The sequence below is a fragment of the Onychomys torridus genome, chromosome 11, assembly GCF_903995425.1.
Source record: "Onychomys torridus chromosome 11, mOncTor1.1, whole genome shotgun sequence".
Taxonomy (NCBI): Eukaryota; Metazoa; Chordata; class Mammalia; order Rodentia; family Cricetidae; genus Onychomys; species Onychomys torridus.
This window is the reverse complement of record NC_050453.1, coordinates 62,216,168-62,235,607: the sequence shown is the minus strand read 5'-3', so window position 1 is coordinate 62,235,607 and position 19,440 is coordinate 62,216,168. Positions and strand designations below refer to the sequence as shown.

General features: G+C 50.0%; 1 protein-coding gene across 1 annotated transcript in view; it reads right to left on the bottom strand.

Moving 5' to 3' along the window:
• Nucleotides 1–14,159, bottom strand: part of Mapkapk2 (MAPK activated protein kinase 2) — a 45,120-nt gene extending 30,961 nt beyond the window's left edge. The window contains exon 1 of the mRNA XM_036202912.1: nt 13,634–14,159. Within this exon, the coding sequence (XP_036058805.1) occupies nt 13,634–13,870 (237 nt within the window). The 5' untranslated portion in view covers nt 13,871–14,159. The remainder of the gene's footprint in view (nt 1–13,633) is intronic.
• Between the last annotated feature and the right edge of the window lie 5,281 nt (nt 14,160–19,440).

Here is a 19,440-nt window from a genome sequence, read left to right as displayed (position 1 = left end):
CACACTTAGGGGGGAAAAGGCCTAACCCATTGCTTCATTTCTCAACTGCATTAACGGACAGACCTTCCTGTCCCAGCCCTGCCCTCTCCTCAACAGGAAGCCAGAAGCAGAGGTGACCAGGGCTAGGCAATGAAGGATGTGGATGAGGCCAGGGAGGAGACAAAACCATTGCTGCAACTTCAGCCCCACACTCCTTGATGGTTTCCACTCTTCCTCTCTAGCTCTTTAGAAGAGTCAATTAAGAAACATTCTCTCCTTGATCAAACAAAAGGGAGCAGCCTGGGGTCCCACCCACTTCCTACATGCCAGCGCTGGCTAGAGTTCTGCCTGTACCCTCCACAAATGTCCCAGGTGTGTGTCCATGGAGTGTCCTAGGCTGCACCATGCAATGATCGATCCCACCTCTACCCACCCTGTCTTGGGGAGCCCACCCTGTGTCTCTGGGATCCCACCTCCACCCGCCCTGTCTTGGGGAGCCCACCCTGTGTCTCTGGGATCCCACCTCCACCCGCCCTGTCTTGGGAAGCCCACCCTGTGTCTCTGTATGCTTTACTGGCCACCTGTGGCTCTTTCTCTGCTAGTTATATAGACAGCACCAGCTCCCGGAGCCTTTCCATTGATCTATTAATAAAACTAAGTACCAGACCACAGGAGGTTCTGGATTAGAGTGCAGACTGGAGTAGCCATGCCTGTTTTCATTTCTTTTATACACTTTGTATAAAACTGTAAGCTCCCAGCTGGATGGTGGTGGAGCATGCCTTTAATCCCAGCACTCAGGAGGTGGAAAAAGGTGAAACTCTGAGTTCGAGACCACCCTGATCTACAGAGCAAGTTACAGGATGGCCAGGGCTACACAGAGAAACCCTGTCTTAAAAAAAAAAAAAAAACATAAGTTTTTAAAGACAAGGCCTACTAACTATTCTTACCATTGTAGCAATTTGTACAAACAAAAAAGCATTTCATAAATATTAAAAATAAAACATTAGTTGCTAGGTCACCTACGTTCTGAATTGGAATGTGACCATGGAAGAACTACTTGGAGGCAGTACTGTGAACTACAAGAAGGCCAGGTTTCAGTTACGCACTCTGAGAGCCGGGCAAGCTAGCCCACACTGGGTAGAAGAGGGAGTCGCCAAGGCCAGAAGCTGCAGATGACGGGAAGTCAGCTCAAGCCATACAGTGAAGCCTGTCTCGGAAAGGACAAAGGAGCTTGGAATTAGCATTTTCATCATCTAAAGCTTCTGCCTTGGCTAGTCCTTCTGCCTGACGTACCTCTTCTACCAAGTGTATCTGGTGTTCACAACCTGCCAGGTAAAACTAAAACACACACACACACACACACACACACACACACACACACACACACCCGGGGGAGGGGGGACAGAGACAGAGACTGACTCCTGGCATTTCAGACTCTTCCCTTTTTATTTTCTCCTTTGTACCTGTTACTATCTGACGAGCTGTATCATCTAATACTGTGTTCTGTCTTCCTCTACAGGAACACAAGCCCTCTGCAGATGAGATTGAGTTTTGTCTGCTTTATAAGCTGATATGTCCCCAGAACCTAAAATAACGCTTAGCACTTGGTGTTCAATAACTGCTAATGAATTCGTTACTCTGAACATGCTTCCTCTTCTGTAGAAAAGACTTACTTTGCAGTACCACTGCAAGGACTAACGGGCGCACACTGCATCAGCTGCATGCCTCACCCACTGCACCTACACCACTGCAAGGACTAACGACACACACTGCATCAGCTGCACCACTCATCCACTGCACCTACACCACTGCAAGGACTAACACGGGTGCACAAGGCATCAGCTGCACTGCTCATCCACTGCACCTACACCACTGCAAGGACTAACACGGGTGCACAAGGCATCAGCTGCACCGCTCATCCACTGCACCTACACCACTGCAAGGACTAACACGGGCGCACAAGGCATCAGCTGCACCGCTCATCCACTGCACCTACACCACTGCAAGGACTAACACGGGCGCACACCACATCAGCTGCATGCCTCATCCACTGCACCTACACCACTGTAAGGACTAACACGGACGCACACCGCATCAGCTGCACTGCTCATCCACTGCACCTACACCACTGCAAGGACTAACACGGGCGCACACCGCATCAGCTGCACTGCTCATCCACTGCACCTACACCACTTCAAGGACTAATACGGATGCACACCGCATCAGCTGCATGCCTCATCCACTGCACCTACACCACTTCAAGGACTAACACAGGCACACACCGCATCAGCTGCATGCCTCATCCACTGCTCCTACACCACTGCAAGGACTAACACAGGCACACACCGCATCAGCTGCATGCCTCATCCACTGCACCTACACCACTGCAAGGACTAATACGGATGCACACTGCATCAGCTGCATGCCTCATCCACTGCACTTATACCACTTCAAGGACTAATACGGATGCACACTGCATCAGCTGCATGCCTCATCCACTGCACTTATACCACTTCAAGGACTAATACGGATGCACACTGCATCAGCTGCATGTCTCATCCACTGCACCTACACCACTTCAAGGACTAATACGGGCGCACACAGCATCAGCTGCATGCCTCATCCACTGCTCCTACACCACTGCAAGGACTAACACAGGCACACACCGCATCAGCTGCACTGCTCATCCACTGCTCCTACACCACTTCAAGGACTAACGGGCGCACACCGCATCAGCTGCACTGCTCATCCACTGCACCTACACCACTTCAAGGACTAATACGGGCGCACACCGCATCAGATGCACTGCTCATCCACTGCTCCTACACCACTGCAAGGACTAACGGGCGCACACCGCATCAGATGCACTGCTCATCCATCACATCTGTTCCATAAGAACTCGTTATTAATCCAAGAGACCTGAGAGCAGCTGAGCTTCCAGCAGAGGGCTGAACGACAGAAGGGTGCTGTATGAATCAAAGCCAGCATGTGGCTCTACAAAAGTCATTCCTGGCACTGCTAATTTTCTTACTACTTACATCTTATGGAGGTGGGGGATAAGACACACACATTCCACAACACACATGTGGGTCCTGAGGATCGAACTCAGGTCAGGCTTGGCAGCAGGGTACCAGGTGAACCATCTTACCAAACCTACTTAATTCCCTTAAGTAGCAAGTCATTCTGAATCTGGAGGGTTGGGAATGAAGGAAACCATTAGCAAATCCTGCTTAGAAATTCAGGGTCTAGCCCACACTGCTAAAACAACAAGAACAAATAAACACTCCAAGCCTCCGACTTCCTCTGTCTCACACAGCAGAGACACCGAGGAGGGGTAAACCCAAGGGGATGACAATGACTACTTCCCATTCCAGTCTAATCCAGCCATCTGGGCACCCTGATGGCCAGTCAGCAGGGAAAACAGGAGGCATCGTAGGGGAAAACAAACATTTACAAACACTGGGTGAGTGAATAAAAATACTGCAGCCAAGGAGGATAAAATAACACTGGCCTACAAAAAACGGAGAAAAACCTGGTGGAGGATGGCTGCTGTACAGCACCTCCCCTTGGACCCAGGTGACCCTTCTTTCCCCAGCATGGAAAACTGAAGGAAAGGTATTCAGTACACAAGCTTTGCTAATCAAGTCTGATCCTTCTGCCTTACAAACAGAGGAACTGAGGGAAATCCAGATATGGCCCAGAGCTGGAAACCAGGTTGCTCGGGTTCTCTTTCCTATGCAAGCTGCTGGACATGGGAGATAAGTGGCCCCACGAGACTGAGGGCTCTGACCTCAGACCTGGCAATCTGACGCTCAAAACTCGTCTGTCTTGCAACACACAGGCACAAGGCCAGCAGACAGAAACACCAGCCTGTACCTATGTCCACTGCGGGTCTAGAGCTAGCCAAGAACTGGAGGAGAGCTGGCACACTCCACATGCATGGCAGGAGGGTCTCCTTGTTCAAGGGAGGAAAATGGGGAGGGGGCCTAGAGCAGGGAAGGGGAGTGGGAGAAACACACGGTACCTCCTGGAGTCAGATCTGCGTGGATGGGGCAGCTGTCGGGAGACAGGGCAGGGACACACACTGACAGGGAGGGTTTTACTACACCCCTAGCTACACCCCAGAGCCCAGCCAGCACTGTACCGCTCTGAGTGCTTCCAATGCTGAACTTTGTTTTTAATGAGAGCATCAAGTCATGATGTTGAGATTAGAGGGTATGGTGGGTGAGAGGGTCCACAGGTAAAGGTGTTTGCTAACAAATCTGATCATTTAAATTCAACCCAAAGAACCCATATGGTGGAAGAAGACCCGCCCACACACACATGCATGAACCCACACAAAATAAACATAATAATGTACTTTATATAATGTATAAAAAGAAAAAAGATACAAGAAAAAAACGAAGACATAGGTTTCCAAGGGCTTAACCATCTAGTCTAATATTGAACCAAATCTCCTGCACATGGAGAAATGTACTTAAGAAGCCCAGTAACAGGGAAGGGAAGGGTCTCTTTGGTCAGACGGGTTACATTTTTTTCTACTTCCTTTTTGGGGGAGGAAGGGGTAAGAAAGAATTCCAGGGATTGAACCCCGGGGCCCTTTGCATGCATGTTAAGCACATGCTCTGCTACTGCGCTATGCCTCAGCTTCAGGACCCATTTGGACCTGAAGGACTTCAGGAAAGACCAGCCTTCGCGGAGACAGAAAAAGTGGATGTAGTTAGAATGGGAAGGAGGAGACTAGGAAGACAGAGAGATCGATGCAAAGGAATGGGAATGCGCCAGAAAACAAGTCAACATTCCAACGGGGGGGGGGGGGGGCATGACCAGACCTGGGCATCATCTGGCTAAATCACTATAATTAGCACGCAGAAGCAACCCAATGGGGGAGCTACAGGATCAGAGCTGGGCTTCAGGCAAACTGATCCCCAGAGCACACCAAGGAGCGGAAGGGAAAGACCTCCATTCCACTGCTGACTGACTGAGTCACTGTCCCCCATTTGCCTCATGTCCCTACTGCTTCCTTTTCCACTTGCTCTTACTTTCTTTCATGATCTGAGCCATGGTAATCAAGTCCACGATGTGAGGAGAGTGTGAGATCCAGGAGAGGGATCTAGAGTGCCCCCACTCCTCTAACAGCACAGGAGGAGGAAGGAGAGGGGAGGAAGCCGCTGAGCATCCCTGGCCAGCTCTGTGAGACAGTGTGGGTGCTTGTAAGCCTGGTAGTCTGAGAGGAAGACACCACAAAGTTTTCCAGAGGAAGAAGCAGTGACAACAAGGTCATGATACAGTGTGCTCTCTCACTGTGGCCCTTGGCCTGCCAGTGGCCTAGATGCCAATAGTGAGGCGGGAAAAGGCATGAGATACCCCCTTGCTAGCCTAGCCTCTCCAACACCAGGGCAAGAGTGGCCTCCACCAGTCTGCCCACATTCCTAGGATGCTCTGAGTTCCTTCCACTCGTGGTCCTGGCCATCCTCCACTTCCCCACAGCATACCCCGAGCTCTCCAGAAGCCAAGCATGGCAAGCCATCCGCAGGCTCCACCTTCAGTGTCTTCTCCCCAGCTCCTGCAGAGTCTGCTCCTTACAAGTCTACTAGCTCTCTCCTAAGAATCAGAGGCCAAGGAAGAAGGCTTCCATGGGAAAGCGAGAAAGCATGCTACTCTGAGGACAGGGCCCCTTCTGTCACAGTTAAAAATAAACTCTCAGCAACTACACCCAACTCCTCCCAGCCAGAGGCCAACGGGCCCTGGTTGATAAATTGTGTAGGAGAAATGAAGTCCTGAGGACCCGAGAACAGAGGACAGTCAGAGAAACATGGTCCAGGTGGCTAACTCCATGGAGGCTGAGGACTCCCCAAGTCTTACCTCTTGGACCCACATACCCCTGCCCCCCAAATACACCTTAATTCCTGGAAACAGACACAGAACACGGATCTGAGCCCTGCCTTGTACCAACACCTGTCCAGGGACTGGAACAATTGCTCAAGCAGACATCAGGGAGATCTCCTGCGCAGATTCTCCAGCTAAGAGACGCTCTACGTGTATAGCTTCTTTACTTTGCTCCATAGAACCCCAGCAGTTTTAGAGAGAGGATGCACCTCCATGGACACCATCGATGCCTCTGCCACCACAGTGGGAGGGTAAAGGCCTTCTGTTCTTTGTACCCTTTCTAGGTGGCTGAGCTAGGAGGCCCTGAAGGGTCTTGGCCCAACTCAGCAAGGAGGAACTCAGAAAGCCAGGGCCCAGTTACTCCTGGAAGTCAATACAATGAAGTCATACTTCAGGATGTGGTAACATGAGGCCCACACCATGGGGTGGAGAGTGTGACTTAGGTGTAGGGCAAGGGGACAAAGGGCAGCACACCCAGTCCCAGGCCAGGGCAGGCACTGGGGGCAGAGTCATACCCACTGGCAAGAGCCAGGTCAACAGAGCAGAAGGCCTAACCATCTAAAAACTTGCTCACCCTCCTCTGTCTGGCCCTCCCCTGCCTGGGGAAGGAGCAGGACAGCTCCTCACAGCCTTTGTCTAGGTGACTCAAGATGCCTGCAGAGGCCACAGCCAGAGCTCATCGCTTTGGCTCGAACCACCCACAAGGCTCAGGCTGGAAGGGGAGAGGGCACAGGTGAAAACTGAGATAAACCTTGCCGTGTGTGGCAAGAGGGCCTGGGATGGACACCAGGGTCTGGCTGAAGAGAGAAGTACAGCAGCGGCGCGTTTATTTTTAGACACTAGGACAGAGGGGCTAGGTATCAGAACTGGGCAAGGCAGGAGGCCAGGCTGTGAATGGTCAGCATGGTCTGGGAGGCTCCTAGTAACAACAGGGTACTCACAACGCCACACAGGGAGCGCAGGGACCAACTCAACCACCTGCCACAAAGAACAGGGAGAGTAAGGAGCTCCAGGGAAGAAGCGGGAGTCCACACAAGCATGAGCCGGGAAGACTCCTCTGGATTCCCTCTCTTCCCTTTGCTTCAGAGTCAAAGGAAGACCCATCTTGGGGCTAAACAAGAAGAGAGACAGCAGCAGCCCAGCTCCCTCCTGTCTGCTCAGGCAGAAGCTCCTTACACGGATGGCCACAGTGCTGTCACCTGCGGTCACCATGCTCACCTCCCAGATGAGTCCAACCGGCACTAGTCGGGAGACGCCTGAAGATATCCCTCCAGAATATGATGCCCTTTCATATGACCCTTCTGGAAAGCTCAAGTTCCCAGTGGAACGAACATGTAGCTTTTCCCATCTTGAAGGAGAACATCCCATACAAATAGAAGTTGACCTTGAGGCTATGTCCCAGGCTCCACCACCTCCCAGCTGGCATGTGGAGGTGTTTACTGGACCACAGAATAAAGTCTCCAAGAACACGACAAGGCCAGAGGCCAAGCGCGACCTCATGATCACTCCTCCTTACATCAGGCCAGCCTAGCACACAAGATCCCACCATGCATGCTGAACCACTGCTCTTGCCTGGCACAGACAGGAAGGAGAGAAAAAAAGGCAGTCTCCAGATGTGCCCCTCTCCACTGGCTTCCTTAAACCCTCTCTGAGGGTCAGTGGACCCACACAGAAATCCTCACATCCTCATCAACTCTGGGAACTAGTCCCCATCTACAGGCTCAGAACAGCACTTTGCCCATAAGGGAGCCTGGAAAGGATTAAGAGGCACTCCTTCAAGTGAATGAAAACTCAAGCCAAAACAAAGCCTAGCTAGCAGTAATATTGTGACTACAAGTCAGCCATACTTACCCCCAAGTCAGATGTCTCAATGTAGGGCACAGCCTTCACAGCCAATCACAGTGGCCTCCAAATGCCCCTCTGACTTCAAATGGCAAAGAGTCTGGCAAGTGCCCCATCTCCACCTTGTACCGCCACTCCACTAAGATTCTTCTAATTTCAAGGCAAGAGCAGCCAGCTGAAATAATTTCTAAGCTTTCATATGGGAAAGAGCAGCCGGTCAGTAAAGACGGTTGGCTGGATATATTACACCCATCAAATGGGCATCCACACTGGCCCAGGTTCTGCTGACCATTCAACACAGAACTAGTCAGTATCTGTCTTACCCTTGGCCTCTGGCCTCCTGCATGACCTCGTCTACCACCCCACACTACCAGCGTTTGCCTGGTGATGGCTAGAGGCCAACTCTCAGATGTAGGCAGCTGGACATTGGAAGGTGAACAACCTACTCAAAGTCACAGTTAGTGAGGCATTTGGGAGTTTAGGGCTGTTTTTTGTTGCTGTTACTGTTTAGCTGGTTTTTCACTTTTTTATCTAGTATATAACCCCTAAAAACAGGCCCATCTCTGTTTATTAATATTTGAACTTATGTCTGAGCCTCAAAATATAAATTGTCAAGTCTTAAAGATCCTAAGGGGGATCAGTCCTAACAATTAGAAAAGACACTTCAGTCTTACTAGTACACGTAGTATCTAGCTCTTCTGACATGGCCCTCTTTTCTTACCAATGGCCCCATTTACAAGGGGAGCTATGAGAAAAGCTACTTGTGAGGAGACCAGGGACCTGAGTTTGAGGGTCACAGCACAGTACCAGCACCACTCCCTGCTGATAACCAACAGTCTAAGACTCTTCACCAAGGGCAGGTTCCACTGCATATGGCCCTGCTGCTCACAAGCAAGCAAGATACTGGGACACACCACTGAGCCTTTCTGAGCAGCCCAGCCTCTTCCTCAGTGGGATGGAGGAGGTGACAAGGATGACCAAGGAGAGTCCATTACTAGTCAACTATCAAGAGGAGTTGCGGTCCCTACAAACAACTCTGTCCACTCACCTCCATCCAAGGCATGGAACACACAAAAGGTGAGGGAGAAGGGAGGGTGAGACCTCAACATGACCCTTCAGAGGGTATGAAGCACAGAGGAGGCAGGCCAGTGTGGACTGCTGTGCCCAACCAGGGAGAGCCATGATTCCAAGCAAAGCAGGTCTGCTCTGCATATCAAAACTATGAAGCCCTAGGTGCTGCCCCCTCCCCACCTTAGCTGGCATACCCTCTGACACAGACCCCTCACATCTTGCTTCGAGTGGGTAATAGCTTGACTCTGCAGCCAGACCTAGGATTTGGCTCCTGATCCCATTCTCATGCCTGCTCTGCTGGTAACACTCCCTTGTCTTCCCCACTAGAGACACCCATGCCTTCATCCCCTTGTCTTTCCAGAGACACCCATGCTTTCATCCTCCTTCAAAAAGAGCACTTTGTTTCCCAGATACCCACCAATATGTGACCCTGAGGCCCTACAATGGTTTGTCCTCGCCCCTCCTTTCGGCCACCTAACCATATTTTAACTATAGAGTTTTCAAATTCTGTGAAAGCCCAGAATTCACAAATGAAAAAGGACCGTGAACTAACCCACTTCTAATCCTGCATCACAGAGGCCCAGAGTCCTGCTGCAGTAGAGAGAGAAGTCACGACCATACCAGGATGACATGCCTGGAGTCTACTTCCAAAAGTGAGAAATGTTCTCTGAAGGCAGAAATTCAACCCTTCCATCCAAAAGTCCACAAACCCCAACTTCAATGATGCTTTCTTTATAACATCCACAAGTCCTCTCCACTCAAAAAAAAAAAAAAAAAAAAGCTGATTTGACCCACAGATGGGTCAGTTCAGTTCTGATCTCCTGGCCCCTCTGCTCCTGACCTACTTGGTCTCCTGCTCTTCCCTCAGCTCTAGCTGCAGCCAGTCTCATGACTTCTGGCAGACCCACTCATTCCTCAGAGGCCCAGCAAGTCCCCACTGCCACCAGCCAAAGCTTCCCTTGGCATCATCAATCCTCACAGATGTCCCTCCTTCAGAATCCCTCTATTCCTGGTCACACAATTTAGCCCCCAGGCCAGCAAAGTCCGGTCGACTTCTCTGCAAGGATGGCAGAGATGGATCTTCTTGGCATTCAAACTGTGGCTGCCAGCTGCACTTTTCACTTGGTCGGATGCCTTCGTGTTGGCTACCTTTAATACTAACAACCACACACAAATAGTGACTACCACATTTGACAATGCTGCCCTAGACTACATCTGTTAATCTTGCCTTCTCCAAATAGGTTTCCTGACCCCCAACATTTTACAGGGCACTAATGCCACTCCCCTCTATCCTAATAAACGTATGGTGAATGCTCCACAAACTGCCAACTACCTGGAACCAAACTGGGTGGCATGATCATGAGACTTTCCTCACCTCAGGTTTCCATCCAGCAAACGTCAAACTGAGATACTGGCCCCTGCCAGCCACGCTATCAGTCATCTCTCCAGTGAGGGCACAGAATGAGGACATGGCCTGTGCAGGGGGGCAGGGCAGGCGAGGGTGCCGGTGTTGCCCTTCAACAATGTCCAGGCCAACTGTGAGAGGGTCTAATCTCCTCATCGTGATACCAAGAGCAGCTACGTCACTGTGGCACCTGAATGACCTCGTAAGGGAGGCACGCTGGAGAAAGGGAAGAATCTACAGGCCCTTGCTTCCTCTAGTCTGTGCAATGGAAAGATAAACAGAGATAAGTTACGACAACATTCCCTACTTTGTAAAGCAATAACACGCTTCACCTAATAAGCATTGAACAGCAGAGTGGGACAATAGTACAGGCTTTAATTAAATTTGTTCAGCTAATACCTAAGCGTCACCATGATACAGGGAAGCCGAATGCAGCCAAGTGACCCACGGGGAATACAGCCAACTCATACACAAGTGGGTTGAGGCTAGGTGTCCCTAGCAAAGAAATAACAGAATCTCCTAAGAATAATAAATAGTATTTCTATCACAAACTCCCTAATTGGGGAAGGGGTGGGAGGGTGGGGGGAATCAGCCTTGTTACAGATCCCAAACCCGTGGAGCTGTTGGCATGGTTTGCAAGCCACCTCTCCAACTTTAGCAATCACAGCTGGAAGATGACATATACCCACCAATGTCCTCTGGCCAACGAATGGGCCAATAGGTCAGAGCCGCTCTTCAGGTTCAAGGCACTCCGAAACAGCAACCAACTGCATGCCTATCAACACCACTATAGCTACAAGTAGAAAGAGACCCAAGACTAGCAAACAGAAGAAGTGAGTTCAGTCCCTGCCTCTGTCAAGTGGACAGCCAGAGTTACCACTTGCCTTGGGCAGGTTATGCCTGCATTCTGGGCCTTGGTTTTCTCCTCTACAAAATGAATGTGTTGATGGTGATGCCCTCTCCACTGGCTTCTCACTGACTGGAAGTGTACGCATGACTCAGAAGGATGATGAAGCCAGGTGGCAGCACCCACTAAAGGCATCTAAACATCAGCTTCCCCAAGAGGATAAAGCAAGCAGCGGGACCAGGTGGGTCCTTTATTTTTACTTTATGTGCATGGGTGTTTTGGCTGCACGTAAGTGTGTGCAGCAAGCACATAAACATGAGCCCAGAAGACAGAAGAGGGTGTCCAAATCCCTGGAACTGGAGTTACAGACAGTTCTCTACATGAGCAGCAAATGCTCCTAACTGCTAAACCATCTCTGGATCATTTTTAAAGCTCTGGTTTTTCTTACTAGAACAAAGAGCAGAGACTACGAACAGCCTTCATTTCCCATCCTATCTTGGGGCTACATAATAGCAGCCTTCCAGAACCCCACGAGAGCCAGGCTGCAGGGCCACCCCTCGGCATGGGCTCAGTACACTCTACAGAGCACAGGCTCATCTTTTCTTAGCATCCAAAGGGTCATCACCGCAGCCTGTTCCACTATATCTTCTGCCCTTGCTGTCGCATAAAAAGGCTCCTCATTTCGAAATCATATCACTACTCAGCGCCTAAAGTTTTTAAAGTATAAAATGTAGAAATCTCTGTGGTGCGTGTCACTGAAATGGGATGCCTTATAACCAGATTCCCCATGGCTGTGACGATGTCTTAGCCAATATTTGGGTAGGAAAGTGCTGCTCTGCTGCCATTCTCCAAACAGCTCGGCTCCCCTCCTTCCTCTATTATTAAATCTTAACACATAGATGTATGACAAATCTGCAACGTAACAGTTGAGTCAGCTTCTAAGATCTAGGAGCAGGCTGCCTGTCAAAACAGACTCCGTCTTCCGTCTTCACCCACTTCTGACTAGAGAAAGGATAAGCATGAGGATTATTTAATATGCTGCTAGGGTTTTTCCTTTCAAAACTATTCAAAGGAAATACACACACACACACACACACACACACACACACACACACACACTTCTCTAGTGTTAATTATACCAGAAATCTGAATTGACAGCCCAGGATGGTGTGTGTGTGTGTTTATGCAGAACAGGAAAGGAGAAGGGTTTTTGTTGAGAAGTCTTTATATTGTGTTCCAACTATCCAAGAGAATGAACAGCCAGTGTCCCCAGCCTGCTGATCGGTAAAGGCAGATGGCATCTCAGAGGAGGGAGAAGTCTTTCCCGGAAAGAACATCTGTCACTTCCTCAACAATACAGTTAACTGTGGTCAAACTGTTCACTTACCTCCAGTCCCCAAGGTCAGAGCCACATCAACCCAATCAAGTCTTTTCCTCACTTAGCTACTTAGGGACGGAAAGAAAAGTGAAGAGTACAAATACTGTAGTATTCAAGGCAGGGATAAGAGTTCCTCCCCAACATTCAACACCAAGCTGCAAACAAGGTCCTGCAGCAAGAGCTTATAGCTTTGTTTATTTTTAAATCTGATGTTGAGGATGAAAATAGCAAGGAGATGACCATAGAAACTAGACTTACTTGCTCCCTACAAAGTACCAGGGCTACAGTCCAGTTGACAGTATAGGACAACAGTCTCACCCATAACTCATGTATCGTATATAATAGCTCGAAACAAAGCAAGCTGTGTGGGCTGAAAGGAAAGAGAAAAATATAACACAGGAAGTAGTTCGCTCCTCCAATCATTGAGACACCCCAGGGGAAAGAAACCTGACAAGTGACCTTTAGAGATATGGTGTAACTTGAAACACTTGGGAGAAGAAAACTTTGTGGTGACCCTGAATGACAGCCTTTGAAATCTCCATTCTCCGATACCAAAGAAACAGAGAGAGACACAGAAAGGGACGGTTCGACCTGGAGAGAGGAGGAGTGGGCTTCCCAAACACAAGAATCAGGTTTCAGGCCTCGAGTCGCCAGCTACCAGGACCAAAGTAGGCTCTGCAGAACCAGCACTGGGCCGAGCCTGACTTACAGATTAGGTTTCCTACGGTGTACGGAGCAAAGGAAACAGCGCGGCGCAGACTGCCTGCCCGGCAGCGCAGGCCAGGCGCTGGCGGTTCCAGACAATCGCGGGGCACGGAGGCGGGGTCCCCAGTCTCCAGCGCCGCGCCGACGCGCCCCGCCACTGCGCGCCGACCTCGTGAGGCCAGGGAGAGCGAAGTCACTTTCCGGATCCCAAATAAGGAGCAGGGTTAAGTAAAGCTCGGAGAGCGAACTTCTCCAAACCGACCGACCAACCAGCTCAATGAGTAAAGGGCCTTTTGTGCCCGCAGAAAGGAAGGAGGGAGGGAGGATGGGGTCACCGTGTCCTCGGCGCCGGGTGAAGCGATCAGAGGCCGTCCCGGACCCAAGCGTGGCCACCGGCTGGATCCCACTCACACCCCAAACATGGCAGTCCCCGTGAGTCCCCTCGGGTCCCGGCCACTCGCGGGGTGACCGGAAGCTGCACCGGATCCCAGGGTGTTCCACGGCGGCCCAGACTTACCTTCAGGGCGAATTTTTGCTGGGTTCTCTTGTCGAAGATCCGCAGCACCTTCCCATTGATGCCCAGGCCCAGCACCTGGCTGGTGACCTTGTAGTCATCCGTGATGGCGTTCTTTCGGATCTGCAGGCCCGACTTGACGTGGAACTGGGGGAACGGCGGCGGCGGCTGGGCCGGGGCGGGCGGCGGCGGGCTGGGGAACGGCGCCGGCGGGGTCTGGCCGGGAGAGCCCGACAGCATGGTGCCGGGAGACTCGCGCGCAGAGGCGGGGGCCGCGGCCGCCCCCTCCTCCGGCTCGGGCCCGGGTCCCCGCCACGCCCCGCCCGGCGGCGAAGTTTGCTCCGGGCTGGAGCCGGCTGCCCCGCCCCGGCCCGGCTCCAGGCTCGGCGGGTCGCGGGGCCCCGTGGGTCCCGCTGTGCGCCGCGGGCGCCCACCAGCCCTGCTCCCTCCCCCCGGAGACGTGCGCTCCGGGGAACGCGGGACGGCGGGGGCCCGGCCCGGGGGGGAATCGCCGCGCCGAGAAGTAGCAGCCCGGGGGCGGCGGCCGCGTCACAGGCTGCTCGGCGTCCTGGGCTAGTCCTTAAAGGGGAGGATCGAGGGTGGGGCTTGGGGGGGGGGGGGGGGGCGTGGGCATGGGGGGGGGGTGGGCCTTAAAGGGGAGGATGTCCAGCGGCGGGAGAGCCGAGGGACCTGGTTGGCCCGGACTGCTGTGCTAGCTGGCGATCAGGGAGAGAGTGCGCGGAGAAATCCTAGTTCCTCACCAGGGGAAGGGGCAGGCAAAGGGAAGGGGGAGCGCAAAAGAAAAGCAGCAGGATAATTCAAACAAAATCTGTAGTTCCCCAGCTGCTCGGATCTAGAAGATAGGTCATCGGAGAATTTGGAGAAGAGGTCTATTTTGAAAGAAACGGGTGATTGGTAAAAATTTGCCTGCATGGACCCCGGGATATGGGGGGGATACTGGGGTAGTGCTGGAGTTACCGAGGCTATTCATCCTAGGATCAGGTGCCAGGCAATAGTCACGATTTCCATAACACGCTTGGCGTTTTACACTTTTTTTTTCATGGATTGTGTTTTTCAGTGAAAATGTATTGTTGTGTAATCATGAACAGTTTAGTTACTTGGCTTTGAACATATTTTTAATGTAAATCCAAAAGGACCCGAGGTTGGAAAGGGATGGGGGCACTGTAGATCCCTGTAATGTGCAGGAGGCTGAAACCGGAGGATGACAGCTCAGAGGACTAGCCTGAGCAACAAAGGCAGGCTTTATCTCAGAACACCCACAAACCTCACGCCTCTCCTATATATACCTTTTTGTTGTGTTTCGAATTCATGGAGCTACTATAGCAGGGGGGAATGGCTGGGGAATGGTTCCAGGGTTGGGGGAATTCATCCTTGAGGCTACAAACAGTGGGATTCTAAAGCAATCTAGTTCTAGTACAAGTCTCCAAGGAAAAGGGACCTAACTGGCCAATAGCATAGCTGAGATCCACAAGGATTTGACTGTTAAAGTGGCTAAGAAATGAGATGAAGGAGCAAAATAGGTACACAGTTCCAATGTACTCCCAGATACCGACACATTAGAGATGAGGCCTGACCCATGGCCATGCAGAGTCTCTAATGTGTCCCAAGAAAACTCTGGAGCTGGGGCAGTGTCCTGAGAAAAGGGCCTTGGCTACATAGCCCAGGAGGGTAAGGCTGCTTTTGCTGGTGTCCATTCCCTGTTCGGATTTTCAGAAGATGCTTGTCTCAAGGAAGTCAGAGATGAAAAGGTGAAGAACTACAGTCACCCTCTTAGGATCCAGCAACAACTCACTATGGACCAAGGAGATAACTGGTCCCCTTTCAGGTAGCACTGTCTTCAGTACTGTGCTCAGTGCTCTGTGCTCAGCCCTGTGGTGACAGATGGTGATAATCCTGGTCCAGTGGGGAAGACACAGTAGTTGTGTCAGCAGTGTGGCAGAGGGGGGGGCCTGGGGATAGAAGGCAGATTCACTCACTTCGGTCTGCAGCTACATAGCCTCCTTCTACCCCTAGAGATGAAGCTAGACGATTCTGGGTTTCCCTGACTTTTTAAAGGCACTACTTGAGACCACGAAGATGCAGGGACGGAGAAAGGAACACGGACGAGGAGGAGGAAGTCCTCAGGGGCTCAGGTGGAAGGGGCTCCCATCCTAACTGCCTCAGCTCTGTGTAGCCCTGCACCACCACAGGGCAGAGTGGGGTCTCCAGGACTTCTTGTTGGCATTCAGCAGTCACCTGTTTCTTTCCACAAGGCTGGGGAGAGAATGAGCTCTTCAGAGACAGCAAGGCACAGTGGGAAACTACAAAATAGAAACAAGCAAGATCCAATTGTCGTAGTAAGGTACCTTAAGCACCTCTATCTGGAAAAATGAGAAAAAAATCTTAACATTTCCATTCATAACTGAGTAACAATTAAATGAGATGGCATCTATGATAACTCTTCACAAGGCATACAACATCAGTTCTCAGGAGTTATTAAACATCACTGGTCCTCAAGCATTGCTTCCTTGCTTCTTGCTCCGTTCCCATTGCCTAGCAACCTGTTTCTGACATTGAGCTCTGCCTTCCTGTGTAAGGGGAATTGAAACCCAATAGGGAGTTTCTTCTGGAGTTACAAAGGCCAGATGCACCTAGAGAACACACAGGACAACTAAGACACATATTCCACATACACACCCCAAATGTACACTCACGTGATCACAGCTCAAAAGGACAAGACATCTGGCACAGGACAGTGTAAATGAGCAGCCCGAGAGCAGGATGAACCACAGGAAAAGCACTCAACAAAGAGACCCAGAGCCTTCGATTCTAACACTGGCTAGCCATGTGACCTCACAAAAGTCCCTCAATTTCTTCTTTCCTGTCTAAAAAGTAGTGGAAATAACATCTGCTGTACCCACATTGTAGAGATATCACAAGGACAAAATAAAACCCAGAATCCTGCTTGTCAACCACTAAGCTTTCAGTCATCTGCTGAGAGCTACTTAAGCGAGAGTTGTTAAGGATGTGTAAAAGTACTTCAAAAGTTGGAAGTCAGGCTGGGGCTGCAGTGCAGGAATAGAATATATGCTTTTCATGTGCAAAGCCCTTGGTATGAGCCCCAGCAAAGCATTACAAAAAAAGAAATTGTTGTTGGGAATCTATTTACAAAACAAAGTATGATTTGTATTGACATGCAAATGCATATATCATGTAATATAGTGTACATGAAGGTAATTTAAGGACCAAAAGTATATAGAATTACATCAGTTGTAGTCCCAGATTCATGGCACATGTGTGTTATCGGATCATTGGTCTGTGTGTTTCTGTTTCTATTTGGTTATAGTTATTTAGTAATGTCATAGGCACCTGTGGACCCAAAAGACAAACTAGGACTTGGACAATAGCATGCATCTAAAGAGGTGATTCCCAGACTACCCTCCAACCCATCCTTGTGTGCGTTACCTGAGACAGCCATTGTCTGCACGCTCTATTCACCTTTCCCTTGCCTTCCTCCTTACGCAGTTTCCCTTCATGAGGGCATGTTTAAAGGGATCTTTAAAAGCTGGATGGCATGGTTGAAACCTGTCATCTCAGCACTTAGGAGGATGATGCAGGAGGATTGACATAAGTTTGAGGCTACTCTAGGCCGCATTGTGAGTTTCGGGGCAGCCCGGGCTCCAAAGCATGACTCTGTCTCAAACAAAGCAAAATGAAATAAAAACGATATAAACGATGAAACTCAAAGTATCTTTTAAAAGAAGAGAAGCCGCTGGGGATTACTTTATCAGCAAGAGGCAGTTAAAATAAGGAAACACATTGTCATAGTTTTGAAATACTCCCCACCATCTCACGGAGAGGATGAAGATGGCAATGGGAACGACAGGTGAGTGATGACTCCACACCCAGCTATTGTTCAGGTTTCTCTCAACTTGCATTGCCATGTTTAAATCTCACAAATGTCTGTAGCCGAGGGTGCTAGTCGCCTTAACTAGTCAATGACATTTTATTCTCCCCTGCTTTGACAGTGACAGGGATGCACTATTTCGCACATGCCTGTCTAAATACAAATCTCATCTCCTAATTCCTCCACTTCTGTTACAGCTGGCTCCTTTGTAAGATTTAGTTCTACCCAGGAAACTCCTTGTGGAGGAGTTCCCTCTGAGGTTAAAACCGCCCATCTTGGAGGAGCTCTCCTTAAAACACAGGATGTTAAAATGAGGACGAGACAATAGGATGTTTTAAGGGGAAGTGAAACATTCTATCATGCAGGGGAGCTCCTCAAGACAGGAAGTAAACAATTCAAAGGTTCCCGGAAATTCCTAAAACTTCCCTGATGCAATAGGCCCCTCCCTCCACCAGCATGCTTAGCTATAAAGACTGTTGTGACCACCAGACAAGCTATGTTACCCAAAAGAGGCTCAAACCAGCCAAGCTACCCGGGAGAAACTGAGACCCGCCCAGCTTCCTGGAAGGCGTTCAGACCAACTGAACAATCTGAGAAGGACGCTCTCCAGCCTGTTGAGCTACCTGCAGGCTGATAAATGAACTGTTTCCAGCTTTCATGAGCTGCCACCATACTGGGGTGGGCTTTGGAGACACAGCTGTGTCTGAGTCATTTCTGCTCCTGTAGTAACTAACCCCTTGCCCATATTTCTGTATGTAACCCCAATAAAACTCACTAATTCACCACGTTGGACTCAGCTGGTACCCTCACTTTGGTCTGTCATTCTGTAGAAGTTTGTCACTACACTCTAGAGTGGTGTTGTATCTTCAGAATAGTGTCACAAAAAAATTCCCTCCTCTTTTCTCTTTCCTGCTAGCTACAATGAAACTCTCTGGAGGCTGGGCGGCCCTCCTCTGTCACGGACATGAAAGCTGTAGTTTGAAGATGACAGGTGAAAACACAAAGACCCTGGGTCCTAGTGAACACAGACCGCCATTTTAGTCTTAAACCACTTACATAGACCTTTATATAGAAGACACACGAATGTCCTTCTTGTTGAAGAGCCTCATGTTCTAGGTGTGCCTGTGTGATATATGCTGTTACTCACAAGTATCTATCATATAGATGAGAATGTTGAGCTCTAAAGGAATAACTTCATTGGGGTTGTTCTTCCAGCAGAGGTCAGAACCAAGTCTTTCTGACCCACAGTCCACGCTCACAGCTCCTACATAAATCATGAATAGACATATTCCCACATAGCCTTCTTTTTTTTTTTTTAATGTATTTTTATATTTTATGTATGAGTGTTCTGCATGTATACCTTCATGCCAGAAGGGGGCATCAGATTCCACTATAGATGGTTGTGAGCCACCATGTGGGTGCTGGGAATTGAACTCAGGTCCTCTGGAACAGCAGCCAGTGCTTTTAACCGCTGAGCCATCTCTCTAGCCCTGCAACACAGCCTTCTTGAGAGCCATTTGGAGCTTCTAGCGGGAAAGCACAGCTACTTGTGTATCGCTAACCAAAGAGTGGTCCTCCTCCATAGAAGACACTGTCCTTTGCGATGGAGCATACAGCCCTAGAGAGATACACATGGAGTGATGAGAGAGGAACGGGGGCACCCCTTTAGCCATCCAGATTAACAGAATCAGCTCTGGTGATGAATATCAAGGTGTCATAGCCAAATCACCCTCACATCCACCCACATACCCTTGATGTCTAAGACACGGGTCTCCCATTCCTAAGCAAGACTACCCTAAACAAGTATTGGTGGTAACCCCATTTCAGGACTCACTTTAAACCTCACAGACCTCTTTTCATCTTGGCCTATTCTGTTTTTATAGCATAGGTCGATGCCAATCTG